The 18,628-nt window shown below is 46.9% G+C and overlaps 1 protein-coding gene across 3 annotated transcripts in view; it reads right to left on the minus strand.

The window, feature by feature from the left end:
• Nucleotides 1-10,145: 10,145 nt before the first annotated feature.
• Nucleotides 10,146-18,628, minus strand: part of PROSER2 (proline and serine rich 2) — a 44,406-nt gene continuing 35,923 nt past the window's right edge. For all 3 annotated transcript variants that reach the window (XM_004425371.3, XM_087420830.1, XM_087420829.1), the window contains exons 3-4: nt 16,086-16,338; nt 10,146-14,395 (exon numbers count right to left, since the gene is read on the minus strand). In XM_004425371.3, coding sequence (XP_004425428.1) covers nt 13,389-14,395; nt 16,086-16,338 — 1,260 coding nt within the window. In that variant the 3' untranslated portion in view covers nt 10,146-13,388. The remainder of the gene's footprint in view (nt 14,396-16,085; nt 16,339-18,628) is intronic.

Here is an 18,628-nt window from a genome sequence, read left to right on the forward strand (position 1 = left end):
CACAGACAAGGCCTGTCTCAGTCAAGCGAGGCCGTGTGGTCACCCTGTTTCGGTCATTTTCTATTTCCCTGGTGTAGTTGATGCTCTCACCAGCCTGCACTGTCCTTCCTTTTCCTTCTGGAGTAACTGCAACGCTCGTTTCATTCGGCTCAGGCAGACCTCCCGTCTTCCCTGACCTGCCCCTGATCGTGGGCTAGAGCCGGCTTGTCCTGGCTGGCCAGACTTAAATTTTCAGGAATTTTACAGGCCAGCAGTTAAAGACAGCCATCATCTTAAAATTAAATGATATGAACTCACAATTAAAGACGGTAACAAAGGGGCCAGCCTGGTGGCGTAGCGGTTAATTGTGCGCTCTGCTGCGGTGGCCAGGGGTTCGGGTCCCAGGCGTGCACTAACGCACCACTCGTCAAGCCATGCTTTGGCGGCATCCCATATAAAGTGAAGGAAGATGGGCACGAATGTTAGCCCAGGGCCAGTCTTCCTCAGCAAAAAGAGAAGAATTGGTGACAGATGTTAGCTGAGGGGTAATCTTCCTCCGCCCCCCCCAAAAAAGGTAATAAATACTCTAAATTCATCACTTCCTAATTACCTTGCTATTTTCTATGATCTTGATGTTATTTACGTCCACTGTATCTGTTTGCTGGAAATATCGTGGACTGTTTATTACTGCCCTTCTCTTCCCAGCTCTGTCTTCAGTGATGTCAGATTGGTTGCTGGAAATTGGCCAGGGTGGGAGTAGTTACACCATTGAAATTGGCAAATGCTATAAACCAGGGCTTGATTTATTGTTCTCTTGATTGTCTATACTTCAGAAAGTGACATAAGAAAGAAAATGTTAATAATGATGCAGATTTAACTTAAAAGCATACTGTGCCCGTGGCCATTGTATTGTGAATAACACAAAAAATGGGAGGAATAGTTCCCAGCGTTTGAAAACTATTATCTGATCTGATTCAGCAATGAAACTGCTCATGTCAAAAGAGGTTTCAGTTTAATAAATATAATTATTATGAGGGTGAGAAATAGTTTACTGGCAGATCACATATCAGATGTAAGCGCAATAAATTTATTGGGGGAAGAGTTAGCTGATGATTGGGATGCAACTCCATTTGTCAAAGTGTGTTTGAATGCAAGGGTTTGGCAAAAATCAGTGAACACGTTCTGTGAGAATTAGTTGGCTATGTGGAATTTACAGGGTAGAGTATTGCGTATTTTAGCATTATTTGTAAGTTGTGTGCTACACATCCTTTATGTCAGTAAGACGTATAATAAACACATGTATGTGTAAGTCCGCCTACGTGGTTTTGCAGAGTCAGTTAAATGCCTGCACACCGCGGCCCACCCCTTTGCCCCGGCTGGGTCAGGGCCTCTGGTGCTGCTCCCACAATAACCCGTGCAGAACTGTAGCACGACATCCTCTTGTCTGTCCCGCCGACTGAACTCCTTGAAGACGGGGAAATCTTTGTAGCTCCAACACTTGACACAATGCCTGGCACACGTTAGGTGCCCCTCCCAAAATGTAATTAATCAATTCACGGATTTAACAGTTGAGCCGGTGCAGGCGACGCCAGGCACCCTCTGTACTGTTTCCTCTTCCTGGGGAGGGACTGCATTCCCGGCATTCCGGACCCTCTTGCCATGGGGTGTGGCTGTGTGCTGAGCTCACTCGGGTGACGGTGACTAGGGGAGGAGGGTTAGGAGTGACATCTGCCGCTCAGACAAGCCCCCCCAGATCCCTCCGCCTTCCCTGCTGCAGGGCCCCGGAGGCCAGGTGTTCCTGGTGGTGTAGCCACATGATGGAGCAGGAGTGCATGACCCACAACGTGACTTTGAGTAAAAGAAACTTTTATTTTGTTAAGCCTCTAAGATCAGGGGGTTATTTGTTACCACAGCCTAGCCTAATCCGTCCTAATACAGTGAGGAAACAGATGTGGGAGTGACCCATTGGGCCAGGGCCACGCCAAGAGCCCGTCTTCATTTTCACTATACATACTGCCTCCCCCGAGGCATTTCCTCCCTCCCAAATACATTTTCAGAAATAAAGTGTGAATCTGAGGTGGGTTTTATTTAAAGCCCCATTTCAGAGGATAACTAGTTAGGACTCATGGTGAGGTCCACAGGCAGCCAGCCCGGGAGGCACATCCACCAAGCATCCTCTTTCATTAGAAGACGAGCAGGTACAGCTGGTGTCGGGGATTCCATCTGCCATTAACTGTCATTAGCATGGCTGAGGTGTCACCCACAGGCACCCCTCCCCAGCCCTGTCATCTACCACTTCCCTCTGAACACATCTGGACGGATCTGGTATGTGGATGGAGAGAGAGCCAGCTTTGGAAGTGGCACTCCCAGGGCATAGAACTCGGGTTCCAGAGGCCCAGCGGAAGAAAGAGGTCCCCCCATTCTCAGCTGGAGAAGCCTTAGCTCAGTTCCACAAACATGTACTAAGTGTGGATTATGTGTCAGGCTTTAGGCTATTTAATACAGTATAACATGTATAGTATTAGCATAGCATAGCTTCGTATAGCATAGCATAGTATAGTATAGTATGTAAAGTATAATATGTATAACGTTAGTATAGCATAGTACAGTATGTACAGTATATGTATAGCATAGTATAGTATTAGTATAGCATAGTATAGTATGTATAGTATAGTATTAGTATAGCATAGTAGAGTGTATAGTATAGTATGTATAATATGTATAGTTTATTATTAGTATATCATAGCATGGCATAGTACTTTTTGTCTTGTTCCTTCCCCCCCTGAAAACTGGCGATTTTCCCTTTCTTTGATTGCAAGCCGGGATTCTGGAACCATCTGGTTGAAGTCACAGAGCCCTGAGTGGTGGGGTGACATGAGGGGCGAACTGGCATGCTCACCTCCCTACCTACTTGGTGACAACTCCCACCTTCCTGGTGATGATAGCACCTTCACCTTCCTCCGCCCCACCCGTCCTCGTTTGTCAGCCATTCCACCCACGTCTGACTTCTGCTTACCCCTCTCCCTGAAGCCCCCTTCTTGGCTGTGTTGTTTGTTTCTGTCTCCGCCAGTAGGATGTGAGCTCCTCAAGAGGAGGGTCTGTTTGTGCTTTGTTTCTGTTCTGCTGTCTCCCCAGTGTCTAGACAGGTGCCGAGTGTTACGGCTAGACTGCAAGTCGTGTGGGCAGGGACTGCAGCCTTGCTCTGGGGCCCCGCCTCCCGAGGTTTTATACTAGTGACTGTGATGACTGACAGCCCCTCACATGACCCTCCCCTCCTAAGTGCTTTAGTCCCGACTCACCTCTGGGTCTTTGCACAGGCCATGCCCTCTGTCTAGAACCCTCTACTCACCCTGTAGTCCCATGAATTCCCGTGTACCCTTCAAGTCAGCTTGGCCCCCTTCTTTCCCTGACCACTGCCCCTCCTCTGTCCCCTAGCCCCTGTATTTCCCCTTTCACAATGCTGTCATACCTGCTTGCAATTACCTTGTTTCTTTCTCTTCTCCCTGGACTGCCTACTTGGGAGGATGGGACAGTGCGTGCCCTGCTCACCTCAGTCCCGGGGACAGCATGTAAGAGGGGCTCAAATACTCCTAGGATGAATCAGTGGAGGGTGATCACAACCAACATGTGACCTCTAGGGGTGCAGTGGGGGACACAGGCCCCTTGTCTAGTTGAGGGTTCCCACCATCATCTCCCCAACAGCCGTCATGGGCAGGACCAAGAAAGTGGCCCACGTCTATTTTTTTTTTTTTTCTGTCTCTCTTCCTCAAACTGGATTATCTGCTTTCTAAATGATAAAAGTGACACATACTCATTGTGAGACTTCTGAGCTACTCTTGTCTTCTAGTGTTCATACCCTATTCAATGTAAGAGCTCTTAACTGACCACCTACTCTGTGCCCGATGCCACACCAGGCACTAGGGATGCACAGATAAGTATGACGTGGTCCCTACCCTCCAAGATATTACAGCCCGGCACCCGTTCTGCATCTTTGGTCACTTCCCCCAGCTGTCACCTTAGAGGAAGGGGTCTGTTTTCCGTTTACTAGCCCATTGCATCAGCATCATGGAGGGCTTGTTAAAACCAGATTCCTGGGTTTTCACCTTCAGTTTCACATTCAGATCTGAGGTGAGCCTGCTAATATGCATTTCTAACAAATTTCCTGACGATGTTTATTCTGCTTGTCAGGGGACCACACTTTGAGAACCACTGCCCTAGAACAAACTGCTCTTTCAGTTTTCAGAAGTTTTGCACACCCATTATCTCATTTGGTCTTTCAAAATCTCTCACCTGGTGTGCACAGCTGGTGAGAGCTGAAGTCGACTCTTAAGCCCAGGTCTTCTTCTGGAATGCTGCCCTCTCTTAGTGGTTCCAGGTGGCAGCTGAAGATCCCCACTGCCATAGAAGTGCTGAGAGAGTGGTGATGGGCCAGTTGGAGGAAGAGGGGGTCAAGTTTCGGAGGAAGGCTCCAGGAGGACATTTCTTGGAGGGAGGGGGCAGGATCTACCATTCTATGCTGGAAGGAGAACTGGCTTGGGTCAATATGGACTGAGAAACAGCAACTTGGAGGATGAGCTTCTGGGCCTTTCCACCTAGAATGTGGAGGAGGGGTGGGTAATGCTGCAAAGAAAGTGGGGGCCTTTCTGGGGGGCTCCTGACCCCAGGCAGGTTTAACTGGGGCCTGGATCATCCCACCTGCTCCATGGAGGCCACTCTGGAAGCTCTGGCTGAAGGGGCCACCCACCTCCTCGAGGTTCTGCCCCAGCCCTCCTTCCGCCGGGGACTGGCTGGGAGTGTGCTGTGTAGGATGGAAAGTCTGAGGGCCGCAGCCCGGCCAGCCCAGCAACTCAAAATAAGCACTTCCTCCGCGGCAGCAAGGCGGCCAGGGGCTCTGGCTGGACAATCCCCCAGTGTTCCCCGGAGCCTTTCGGGCGCTGGGCTGGGCTGGGCTGGGCACTTCCTCATCTGGGAGGAGGCCCCAGGAGGTGGTGGGAGAGCCCAGCTCTGAGAGGAGCTCTGAGAGTTCCACGGGGAAAGGAAAGGAGACTTGGAAAAGTGTGAACTTGGATGGGGAGTCCTCCAATGTTGTGTATCTAAGCAGGAAGCCAGACCTACCCAGCTCTGGGGAAGGAAAATAAACTCTGGGGACCTATTTTTAGAAAGTGGCAAAACCCTGTTTCTCAGTAGGGAGTGGAATTTAAATCTAAAACTTGCTTCTTTGCTGAAGTAACCACTGAACTGCATGTACGAATTGGACCACGGTGAGCGGTGGTGTCTGAATGAGACTGTTAAGCTGGTACCTGCTCACCCTCCACACTGCTGGGCTTGCTCAGGGCCATTCTGGAAGGCTCTATAGGAATTCTGGTGTGGCCTTCATGGCAGTGGTGATGATGATGGTGATGATGGTGATGAAGGTGATGGTGATGGTGATGATGGCAATGATGATAATGGCAATGATGGTGAAGGTGTGTGCCAGGCATACCCTTTACATATGTGGCTCATTCACTCCTTACAACAACCCTATGAGGTGAGTGTGGTTCACCCCCATTTATTCACATGAAGAAAGTGAGGCTCAGAGAGGTTAAGTCACATAACCAACAATCGTAGGGCTGGGATTCAAACTCTGTCAGGATAACAACTTAGCCTGCTCTATATGAACCCACCACGAAATCTCAGAATTTGAAGGAGTGACACTAAATACAATTCCTATCGCTGTCCTTTCCCAGAACACTGCCCAGTCTCTTCTTGCACACCTCCAGGGAGATGTGAGCTCACGCTCTTGTGAACAGTTCTTTCCATTTTCAGTCAGCTCTAAACACTGTAAAACTCCCTGAACTGAGCTGAAACCTTGCTTTGTGTAATCTCTGTGGCCACACAGAATCGTCTGTTATGACAGCCCTCTAGAAGCCTCTGGAGGCAGCTCTCGTAGCCTCTCAGGTCTCTCTTTTTTTTTTTTTTTTTGTGAGGAAGATCAGCTCTGAGCTAACATCCATGCCAATCCTCCTCTTTTTGCTGAGGAAGACTGGCCCTGGGCTAACATCTGTGCCCATCTTCCTCTACTTTATATGGGACACGGCCACAGCATGGCCTGACAAGCGGTGCATCGGTGTGCACCTGGGATCTGAACCCCGGGCCGCCAGCAGCAGAGCGCGCACACTTAACCGCTATGCCATGGGGCCGGCCCCTCAGGTCTTTTTTATTTGCAGCTTCCACATGCTCAATCCTTTCAGCTGTCTCTGCTCCTGATAAAGCGTTGCAGGTCTCGGTGTGTGCAGTCTGGACTTGAGCGGAGTACATTTAGAGCAAAATATATACCTCTGGAGGTGGATCTGTTCTTGAAATAGCAAATGGTCATTTGGAATCAAGACTGTGTAAGGTGGATGATTGAGCTGAGAAAAAATTTTGTTTAAAAGATAAAATCGAGCGATTTTTAAATCTGGCCCCAATTGGCACTGAAAGTAGTTATTCCTGAAAGAAATTTACAAAAACATAATTTTCTTTTAATAATTTTATTTATTTATTCCCCCAAAGCCCCAGTAGATAGTTGTATGTCATAGCTGCACATCCTTCTAGTTGCTGTATGTGGGACGCGGCCTCAGCATGGCCGGAGAAGCGGTGCGTTGGTGCGCACCCGGGATCTGAACCCCGGGCCGCCAGCAGCAGAGCCCGCGCACTTAACTGCTAAGCCACGGCGGCCCTACAAAAACATAATTTAAACAGCAGCAACATTACTAGATGAAGCCTCCCAAGGCAAGGAGACGCTCAGTTCTCTGAGAGCAGGCACATCCCAATAAAATGTAGACAGAAACTTCAACAATGCCAGCTACAAATATTGGCAGACTTGTAATCATTGATGACACGGTTGGGGAAGGACCGCCAGTTTGCGCTGCAGTTGCGTCATGACTGAAATGTGGCTAGAGACTGAAAATGGTGAAGTCAAGTGTAGCCCCAGCACCCTCCCAAGGCATCCCCACCGTGAGCCGGGTAGCCTCTGTGCAGGGCGAGGCTGAGGCCGGCCTGGGCAGCCACTCTGGCTTGGCCTGCTCCGAGCACTCCTGCTCAGTGGAGCCAGGTCTTGGACTTTCCACTGAAGCCTGGTTGCCTTTTCAGTAACAACCACCACTTCGAAGGACTGCCAAGCAGCAGATTGGGCAATTTCCCTGGTGAACTCATTTAGCTGTGTGTGCGTGGGAGTCCTGCTCGCAGGGATGTTGGAAATCATGACTGGCATTTCTGGGTTCCAGAACCAAGTCCTGAGGGGGGGAGAGGAGGGATGGAGCCAGAGGCCTGCTTTGAACTGGATTCCCCCAAGGCAGAGGTCACGTGAAGGGCATTCAAGGAACCAGCCTGGCTGAAGGGCCCTTCTCAGGCCCGGGGGGCAAGATCTGCTTCCCTTTCCTCTTTCAAGTTCTGCGCAGCCCTCTGGAATGCTCTTTCCACCAAGCCTGACTTCGAAATGACAGTCTTCACAGTCTGTTCTTCTTATCCCTAAAGACAAGCCCCCATTCCCTATCCGTTCATACATAACTACAATCAGGGATGAGCCCTAGCGGGTGGGGGGCAGAGCGTGAGGACAGTACAGGAAGTGACCCCACGGGAGACAAGAAAAGCACGGTAGAAGAGAACCAAGATGGCAGTCTGGAGACACTGAGGAGGGTTTGCCCTCTCCATACTCAGAAGGGACGTCTGGAAGGCATGAGCCTGGCACAGCTTGGGCAGCTTTGCAGAAGGCGTGGGAAGCAGAGAGTTTGCAGCCCAGGCAACCAGGACATGGACCCAGTAGCCTCCAAGAGGCCCTTGTGAAGAGCAGAGAAGCCTGCATTTTCTCATCTGTATGTGGTTATTATACCCACCGGGTAGGCAGTCATGGGGAATAAGTGATAATATTTGGCACCACGCAGTGTCGGGCAGATGGAAAGGACACAAAGATTTGCTGAATGAATGAATGAACACTGTCATATTCAGCAGCACTTGGTTCACCTCCTAAGCTTCACAAATTAAGACAAGTTTCAGACAACTGTTTTACGTTATAAACATCTTCATTCAGTTCATTTGGCCTTTCAGATTGGACTGATAAAGGGCCTGACAAGCAGTTGCACAAACAGAGATTGTGAATTCAGAAGAGCAAGATTGAGTGTGCCCTGAGCTCTGAGTCTAGAAAGCAAGCCCCAGGAAGACGAGGCACCTCAGCTGTCACAGCAGGCCCTGCATGAGAAGGCCCTTCTGGAACCTTCCTACTGTTTGAAATCGTCTTCACAAGGCAGAGGTTATTTCCCCCAGATTCAAAATGCTTCGACACCAAATAGTCAGGTGAAAGGATAAATTCTATCCTATTTCATGGACCAGGAAACTCCTATTGTCTGCAATAGGAGAACTAGTTAGCAGTGGAAGAGAACCTTGTAGCATTGCCATCCCAATAAGTTGTCAGAGATGTGGGTTCTATGAGGAATTATGTGATTTTATACAGGCCACAGAGACCTGAACAAATCTTTGGTAACAAGGGCCAGCCTCCTGCTGCATGTCCCAACACTCAAGGGGAGTATACCACACAGAAAGGATCAGAGAATGCCACGGATGGAGATAACCAGTCACCTAGAAGACCGTATGCACGCACACGCAAGCACACACGCGTGCAGAGCTTCCTGTTTTCTGGAGCCTTTTACACCTGACACATGGATTCCTTGTTCATTCAGCCCCACCCCTTAAAGCTATTTCCAGAACTTAGGTTACTACCCTTGGCAGCTCTGCTTCACACACAAATACTTGGAGGCTGAAGTTTATGAAGTATGACCTGTTTATCAATGATTAAGTTCCATTAACTTCAGCTTCCAAATGTGAATTCTTAGCTCCGGCCCTGGTCGGACTGGCACAGCTGCTGCCTTTACTGCGGGCAGGGGGATGTGAGGTGGGGATGATCGCCGAATCCGGAACCTAAGCTGCCAAGCTAGGAGCTCCAGGCCCAGAAAGTAGACCCTGAGGCCCTCCACAAAACTAGGGTGGGTTTCCCCTTCGAAATGCTCTCTGAACCTCAGAAGTCGTGTTCAGCTGGGGAAATAGCTGGGATCCTGAAGAAGCTGTGAGAATCAGGAAAACCTACATGGAACTCAACCAGTGAGGTGGGGCCTGTGGCAGACAGATCTAGGGGATGGCCAAGGAGTCAGGAGGCAAAAAGGGACACTGGGAGGGCGTCCCAGGATTGCAGTTCTCTCTGAGGGGCTGGGCCCTGCTCCCACCTCCTGCCCCTTAGGGCGATTTATGGTTCTCCCCACACAGGTTAGAGAATGCCATGTTTGCCACTAAGGCTTTCAAGGTCATTTCTGGAAATCACCGTGTTCCCCCTGTTCCCTTTATAGCTCTTGTTGAGTAGCAAGTTCACACAGTTGAGATGATAAGAAGCCAGCCTGAAGCACATCTTCACGGAGCCAGGCCGACAGGGTTGAAGTCTGCAGCTCAGCAAGTGATGGTACGGCGTGGGCCAGGCTCCACCTGGCCCCGGGGTCGTCGGTGGCCCCCTGAGAAGGACAGTAACCAGGAAGGAGAGTGAGCCTACTGGTGACACAGTGATTGGCATTTCTTAAGCCTTATGAATTTGGAATGTGTAGCAAAGAGTTTTGTTCTTTTTTGAATAAGGAGACATTTTAGAAGGACTGCAACCATCACACACAAAAGCTGACCGTTTTTATGCTAAAAAGTGGGGGATGCGAAGTGCCCTCAGGTCATCATCCTGTTGCTCCTTTTCTTGTGCAGACAAATGGATTTTTGTCCCCCAGCAGTGCTTTCCCTCGAGAAGAGGGTGACTGTGGCGGGGGAGGGGAGCAGGAGCTGGAGGGGTCAGCAAGGCAGTGGGTGGTCGGCTCCCTGGCAGCACCGTGCGTGCCGGTCTCTATTTCAAATTCAGTTAGAGAGTTCCAGATTTCCCAGGACACAGCAGCTTACAGCCCTGCCTTCTCTTTTCTCAGATATCTGAAAGCAGGGCTTGTCCAGTGAGCAGATTAGGAAAGGATATGGGAACTTGTTCCCCATACTTGAAAGCAGGGAAAAAAGCCTTGTTGTGAAGAGAAGAAACAAAACCTGTTTGGTGACTTGTCATTTCAGTGAAAACATGAACCTTTCACAGGTGAGCATTCCCCCACACCCTCCCCTTCCTCCCGCCACCCGGGATCACAGGCTCCCAGGCGGGGGCAGGGAGGAAAACACAGGACAGGGCTCTGCTCCCGCAGGGACACAGTGATTTGATGACAAACGTTTAAAAAGCCAAGGGAGCAGTTTAGGGAAAAAAGTTTATTAAAACTTGTCTTGTCGGGGTGATAAAATACACTCGGAGAGAAACAATGCCTCCTTCTGCACCTCCATTAGGAAAACAGAGTAAATTGTTTCATACTTATCTTATTTCTCTTGCATAAACACAAAGAACTGATTTCTTAGATCACCTGTATAAAAAACATCACCACCAATCCTCCGAAGGGTCAAATTCCGCATAGCCAACACTGTGGGAATTTAATAAAGAGAATACATTTCTGATATTTTATAAATAAAAGGGTCAGTCCTAAGGGTTCCATGAGGCCTCACTTATCGACTCCACTGAGCTCTTCCTGAAAGCTCGTTTCAGATGGGGAGCCTACACCGGGAGCTCCCCATCAGGAATTCTGAGTGAAGATGCATTCTCTGTCAGGTCAGGTTGTGCAGTGAGAGGAGGAAAAAGGGCAAGGATGCAGCTCAGGCCGAGCCCTCTGCTGTGTGCATCTTGAGACTCAGAGGCATCCGAGGGCCACCCTGCCTGTGTGTGCCTTTTCTCCTCCACAAGCCTTATCAGGGGAGAACGTGAGCCAGCGAGAGAACAGCAAAGATCAGAATTTCTCACAGCGTTGTGAAGATAAGTGTGCACACTGGAGGAGAGGGTGGGAGAGAGACCGGAACAGACACGGTTACCCTGCTAATGGCTGGGTGTTACCACTTGGAGATGCAACTCTACTTTGGCCATTTGTACACACTTTCCTGAAAGCAAAGGAGAATTTTTCCCCCTGATATTAAGTATTCAGATAGAGTTTCATAAACATGGAGACTGAGTTACAAGTATCACTGGAAAAGAAAAAAAAAAAACTGGGCACTTTCCATCTTTCCTTTTCATTACAATTTTGCTTTGAAATATGGTCCTTAAAATTCCCTTGAAGATGACCCTTTAAGAATGTCCAAGCATATAGTTACAGCAATAACACCCCTCAGCAAACTGGGTGTTTGTGTTAACATGACACGGACACATACAGGTTAAGTTCCGTAGTGGCTATGATTTGAACCTCGTACAAAACATATGGCTTTAATCACTAAGGTTTTGGGCACAAGAAATGACCACAGTAACAGGCAGTATAGTTATGAATAAACAGGTAGAAGAAATTATGAATAAACAGAAGGATATAATCATTTAAAAGAAAATAATTGAGAAGTATAAACACAAAAACAAAGTTGTTTATACTTAAGATAAATCTCTAAATTTATTTTTCAAAAATGTCATTACGAGAACAAATATGCTAATATATAGTCAAGTTCACCTTAATCATAATGAAGTCATAGGATAAGATAAAAAGAAAGAATCCTCATATATAAAGGATATTTTAGATGTTAGCCATATCAAGACCCTCTATTTTTAAACACTGTGTATGGCATCTTACTCTGTAAAAAGGTAATACATCTCTCAAGAATCCTTTAAACAAACCCAACATAAACAGGAGTCAAGTAAAAACTATTTTAAAAACTTCTAAAATCAAAGCACCTATTTAAATTAAGACCATCAAGAATCTACAAGATTATTTCAGGAGGACAGGGCTGGACGAGACACTAAATACTGTAGTTCTAAGGAAAAAACTACAATCATTTTATGTAACTTACAAGGCAAATTGAATACTATGAAAAACGTCCTTCACAGCACATTTAAAAGCCTGAATTTAAATAATACTCAACAGGAAAGAAACAGATTCTGAGACATAATAACAAAAGGGCCTGACTTCAACTGTGGCCCCTCCCAGTCTATTTTTAGAGGTTTAAGACTCCAGCCTTAAAGAGTTTTGATAATAATGCTGTGGCTACAACTCAGCATGTAAGTCACAGTCTGGGAGAAAACCAGTTCTTTTCATGCTGCGTAACCTAGTTCGCTGTTTTTTTTTCCTTTTAAATTAATCCTGAGATCTTGCCCACGGAACACAGGGGATCTTAAGAATCTTCTGTTTCCTTCTGTTTACCAGCTACCTTGGAACATGCAAAACTAAAATTAGGTGATAAATTAAAGTTAGGTGATAAATTAAATCTTTAGAAATGTTCTTTACTAAAAAAGGAACTATCTTGCATATGGAAGCTTATTTGGAATATTACTTTAATTGGGAACAGAACAACACATTGTTGAGGAAAAAGCACTTTGGTTCACTGAAATATTATGGAGATGTGTCCTTAAAGGATTTCCATGTTAGGAAGTAACCATTTCTGTGTCATCCATCACAATGCTGAGATGGCTGTGTCAATTAAGAGAACAGGAAGTGCATCCTGTATGACTTAATAGGGTTTTAAGTTTATATATATGTAATACAAATGTGTGTGCACACATGCAATACCCACATATGTATATGTTAACATATATTATGTACATGTATATACACAATACGCGCTCATACACACACCTCCCAGTAACACGGACCCTGCAGTCTCACGAGACTTGCTTTCTTAAAATTACCACCTTTTCCAAACTCAACCTTTCTATTCTACTCCCATAACTCAAAATTACAGTAAATCATACTCTAAAGGTTTGACTTCAATTTTCAAAAAAAAAAAAGAAAAACTGGGCAAACCAAGTTATATCAAGAAACAAAGGCACAGCTAGGGCCAACATACCGACCTCTACCCTTCAAAACAAACGAAAAAACTGGAAAAGTATTTTAAGACACTGAAAATTTAACAAGCATTTCTTTTTTATTTTCTTAGAAAAGGAGGGGAAACTCCCTTTCTTAGAGAATTGAGTATAAGAGATCTAAACCAGCTTCACGTCATGTCCTTGGGATAAAAGGCTCAATTAGAGACACAAGAATAACACATCAGACCCCATCCCCCTCCTCCCAAGCCCCCAAAATATATGGCATTTACAAATCATAGAGACCCATAGGTTTTCAAGGTTATTCTCTGAGTTCCTGGAAAAAGGAAGACAAGATATGGGCCGGACCCTCTGTTACAGAAGGACCTCCCTGCTCAGCTGTAGGATCGGAGCAGGGCCACTCTTACTGTCCGCTGAGTCCTGGCGCCTCTCGTCTCTAGTCCTCAGCAGGGCCCAGCAGCTGGGACTGCTGCCGCTGCTCTTTACGTAAGCACGTCCATTCCAGGCCACACACACCGGGCCATCACGCCTGCTCCAGCTCCCTGCCCACTCTCCATCACAAGTTCTCTTTCAGGAGGCCGAGCTTCCGCAGGGCCTCCCGTCGGGCTTCCTCCGTGGAGCCTCGGCCAGAGAACTGCACGGTGATGCCCTGGGGCCTGAACCCCACGGCCCTGGGGAGCGAACCCGACCGCTTCCTAGCGTCCTGGCTGCAGTCCGGCTGCCGGTGCTCATAAAAGCTCTTGGTGGCGTTCTGGCGCGCAAGTTTACTGGGAAGCGCTGGGTCCGGACGGAAGGTGACAGTTTTTCCAGGAGAGACAAAGGCGCCAGGCTCACTCTTCAGGACATCGTGGATGCTCTGGAAGCCATTGGCCAATGGTGGGGACTGTTCTGTCTGCACGCCTCTGGACTGCTGACCACTGGTCTGCCTTCCTGCCCGCAAGAATACGGCTTCCTGGAAGGGGCCTGGCTTGCTCTGGTCACGCGTGCCCCTCTGCTCAGTGAGATCACCCTTGGGGGCAATCTCCGTCTCTCCCATGGTGAGGAAAGAGACACCATTAATGTTGGCCAAGACCTGGGCTTTCCGCTCCCGCACATTGACGGCCGCTTTGGAGATGGTCTTGCTGAACTCCTTCCCCGAGCTGTTGGTCACGCTGATGTTGCTCGGGAAGCGGTGGATCTTGGGTGCAGGCTGTGTCATCTGTCTGTGCCACAGCAAGTGGTCTCCATTTCGAGGGGCTCCAGAAGCCAGTGTCCTCCGTTCTGCAGCCCTGCCCTCCTTCGAGGGGGATGTGGGTGAAAGCGCTTCATTTCCTGCCAACTTCTCGGAAATTTTCTGGGCGATGACAAGTGGGGTCGGCACCGAGCGGGGTAGTTTCGGGTGCTCTGCTGGAGGAGAAGGAGAGAGCAGCTCTTTCCTGGAGTGGGCTGGAGCTGCGGGGACAGGCAGGGAAGGCGACAGAGGAGGGGCCTCTGGGACCGTGGAGTCTGGAGAAGGAGAATTCTCAGCATCTTGCTTCCTGCACTCAAGATCAGGAATGTCTTCCTTTCCAACAGGTCCAGCCCCTGAAAAGTGAGGGAGAATCCTCATAAGCTACCACCTTATGTAAAAATAAACGCATTACATTTCCTTTTCACCCTGAATTTAAAAAGGTCTCAAAGGTACGTAATACCAATGTTGACAGTACCTCCTATCAGCTAAACTCCCTCCATCCCTGTTCCCTGGACTAGAGAAAGAGAACATAGCATCATTTTCATAACCATGTGATGGGAAGGAATGAATTAGAGATGGAGAAAGACTTGCAAGTCAGAAATGATCAGCACCTGGGAAGCGTATTATAAAAGCAAGCCTGTAAGGACCCCTCATCCTGAGGCAAGTAAAAGGAGGAAATCATGACTTACCTTATCAGGGGATGTTACAAAGGAGAAATGGAGCCTGGAAAGTTGTGTGGCACACGCCAACAACTCCATCAGGTCTTTCTAGATGAAGGATAGCTGGATGTGAAACGGAAACGTTTCTTGATGGCCCAAGTAGAATTTAATATGCCAGCCTCTGAGCCTTTACTGTATCCATAACATATATTGATCGCAGATCACCTAACACTTTTCTGCACTCATGTTTATACACCTCCTCCTGCTGCAAAACTAAGCCACGTCTTATTCATCTTTGCATCCTCGGAATCTCACATGATGCCGGCCACAGAGTAGGCACTTAAACTTGTTATGAAAATATCATGTTAGACAGTTGATGGGCAAGGTGACTTACTTTCAAAACGTGTTTTTCTTGGCACAATTACATGATCTGACATTTTTAAAGGCTCAGCTGGTTCAAATTAATTTTAGGAACTATACTTCAAAGAAGAAGAGTGATAAAAATGGGAAATTCACATTAAGTCTCTTCTGAAGAGATGGCTGCAAACTAAGCTACATATTTGGAACCTGTAACCATAGTATGTGAAATTCTGTGTAATACACAGCCTTGCTTACAAAAAAAAAAGAAAAAATATATATTTCTAGAGGCTCATGACAAAAGGCAGTGTGCTGTAGTTAGAGCAAAACTATTTTCCCTTCTATTTTTGCCTTTCTAACCATATTCCCTTGCCTACATTTATTTCCAATATCTTTTCCAATCAGGAAAAAAAACTGGAAGAAAATTTTCTCCTTGTCCATCTCCCTCTAGTTCTGTCATAAGACTCAAGGGACAAAAAGCGTACCTCTCCTCTGATGCCACCCTGAGTCAAGCAGGTGTACAAAGTAGACGCTGAGCCGAATTTCTATTCTGATCTTTTCCTGTTTTCCTGAACAAGCTGACTTTTTAGTTCAAATACTCCCACCTTGGAAAGTCATACTTCAGAAATAGGGCTATGATCTTGCACAAAAATTGAGATTAAACCTCAAGGGCTAAATTACAAGTACCCTGTATGTCTTCTTTGCAGAATGAATCGTTACCTGGAAGTCATTTCCAATTTTCTTTCTTTTTTAAAATATACATAACATCTATTTGTATGCCCAGTTAGTCTCATTTTTATTCTAGCCCTTTGGGAGTTTCCCTTCCTGTGCTGTCATCCTAATACGCTATGAAAGCATCTACCTGTGGAACAATCAAACCACCAAGAGGATGCTTCTACCCTACAAAACCCAGATAAGCCCCACAGCTTCCATACTGACAAACCCAGGAGAGCAGGACAGAAGGAAGTGCCTCTGTGTCTTGAACAACACTGACAAACCAGGCCAGAGACGTGTGCTTCCTCCTCACCCGCTGCCTCGGTCCCATCCGGAAGGCACTCGGGCTCCCCAGCGGCAGGTCCCGGCTGCACTAAATCGATGACATCTTCTGGCTCGGAGTGACTGGAAGTGCCCTCTTCCAGAGACCGCAGAGAGTGGCAGTGCACACCGCTGTCACACAGGTCTGGCTCCTCAAAGTCATCTTCCAGGGAATCAATGGTCTCTTCAAAAAACAGGATGACGTCCTTTTCCTCGTGGGTGAGGTACTTCAGGCTCTCATCATCCTACACCCACCATGGCCGTGGGGATTAGGAATGGAAGAGAGAAAACAAACAGCGATTTCACTGAAGAGAAAAACCACGACACAGCCGGGATCGACACAGAGCCCAGGGTAGAATTCACGGCACTTAAAATTTCCCGCCTGGGGCGAGTCTGCCATTCAGGATACCCCCCTGACAAACCTGCGCCTGTATGTCCTTCACCATTTTACCTGCATGAGAAAGAAGGCTGTCTACAACGTGTAGCAAATTAAGGCTCTTAGAACCCATTATTGGCTCTAGCCTTCTGGTTCCTAGAGAGTCAATGACAAAGAAAGTAAGTCTTCTTCAGCTGCTCCTTGGGAAAGCTTACTTGCCACCTACTGCTCTCAGACGTGCTTGTTTTCCCCTAGTAGCACTGGGGGAAAAATCTCTGGTTAAAGATAGTGGAGTGAACTCACACATTTATCTCCTCTTCCTCCAGAAACCCCACTAAAACAATAAAGGGATTTATTATTTTGTTAAAGGGCACAAATCACAAAGACAAAAATAATAGGAAAAGAGATGACAGCAATAAAATCTGGGAAGGCAGACAGCAGAAGGGCAGGTGGTAACTGACTCAGAAGACCAGAGAAAGTTGAATTTTAGTCAGCAGCCGGGGGAGGCCAGGAATCAACCCGCTGAGTACTGGAGAGCTCCCCCGAGGTCAGGCACTGGGGGTGCTGAGCAGTTCCGCAAGTGTGGCAAAGATGATGTTGAAAAGAGCAGAACTGGATGAAAGTCTCTTTCAGAAGAAATCAGGTTATCTCAGCAGAAAACTGGATGTTTTTTCTTAAAGAAAGTAAAAGAGAGATTTGAAGTGGGGGACACATGGAGCAGAGTTGACGGTGAAGGACTGTAGCGAAAACAGGAGTAAATGAAGCCAAATTCATTCTCGAGACAGAAGACCGGAGGAGTCTCCTCTGGGGAGTCTGAATAGTCCACGAGCCAAGGGAGGCTGATACCACAGGTGCCCCAAGGAAACAGCTCAGCCTTGTCACCCTACAAGTGAAGATCAGAGTCAACACACCCAGCATAGAATTTTTAATCAGTTTCTTAATGTCCTACTTTTAAATATATGCATATAGCTAATGATACCGAGCAGCTGCGAAAAACCTTCAACATGAAAGACATATCAAAATCAAACAAAAAGAAGAAAAAAAGCAACTTACAAGAAACAAACTATGCAGAATGATGAAAATTTCAAAAATATTATCATTAATATCCTCAGAGAGATAAGAGGAGATACTGAATCCATAAACAAGAATATGATGTTAAAAAAACTGGAAGATAAAGAAGAGCTCTTAGAAATGAAAACTGACAGCAGAAATGAAAAACTAAATAAAAGCCTAGAAGACAAAGTAGGGAAACTAGAACAGTAAAACAGAAAGTCCAAAAAAAATTTTTCTTTAAATAGAAAAGATAAGAAAATTAGAGGATAAGTGTGGGAGGGCCAATATCTGAATAATGACAGTTCCAGAAAGATAAATCAGAAAAAGTAGAGAGGAAGAAGTTATCACAATGAATAAGTAAAATAATTGGAGGAAATGTCCCTAAACAGAAGGACATGAGTTTCCAGATTAAAAGGGGCCATTAGAAGAACCTAATGAGGGGCCAGCCCAGTGGCGTAATGGTTGAGTTCGAGCACTCTGCTTTGGCGGCCGGGGGTTTGCAGGTTTGGATCTTGGACGCAGACCTACACACCGCTTATCAAGCCATGCTGTATAAAGTAGAGGAAGATGGGCACGGATGTTAGCCCAGGGCCAATCTCCCTCGACAAAAAGAGAGGAGGATTGGCAACAGATGTTAGCTCAGGGCTAATCTTCCTCACCAACAAAAAAAAAAGAACCTAATGAACACAAAGGCAACAGACCTATGCCCCAGCACATCACTGTGAAATTTCAGTACACCAAAGACCAAGATCCTGAAAGCTTCCCAGAGTGAAAACTCAAGTCACATCACAAAAGATCAGGAATCAAAACAGCAACAGACTTCTCAGCAGCGACATCGGAAGCCGGAAGACAATGCTGTGATTCCTTCAAAATTCTAAATGAATTCAGAACTAGAATTCTAAACCTTACCAAATTAGGTTAGGATAGGATAAAAACGTTTTTAAGACACGTGGGGTCTAAACAACGGATGTGCCATGTATGCCTTTCTCAAGAAGCTACTGCAGGGAAATGGGGTGGTTATCCTTGACAAGGAAGTAAACCAAGAGGAGACACGGGAGCCAGGAAATAGGAGGGTCAATGAATCGCAGGGTCACGGTGATGTCCCC

The sequence above is a fragment of the Ceratotherium simum genome, chromosome 32 (assembly GCF_057802395.1).
Source record: "Ceratotherium simum simum isolate JZ-2026a chromosome 32, ASM5780239v1, whole genome shotgun sequence".
Classification (NCBI taxonomy): domain Eukaryota; kingdom Metazoa; phylum Chordata; class Mammalia; order Perissodactyla; family Rhinocerotidae; genus Ceratotherium; species Ceratotherium simum.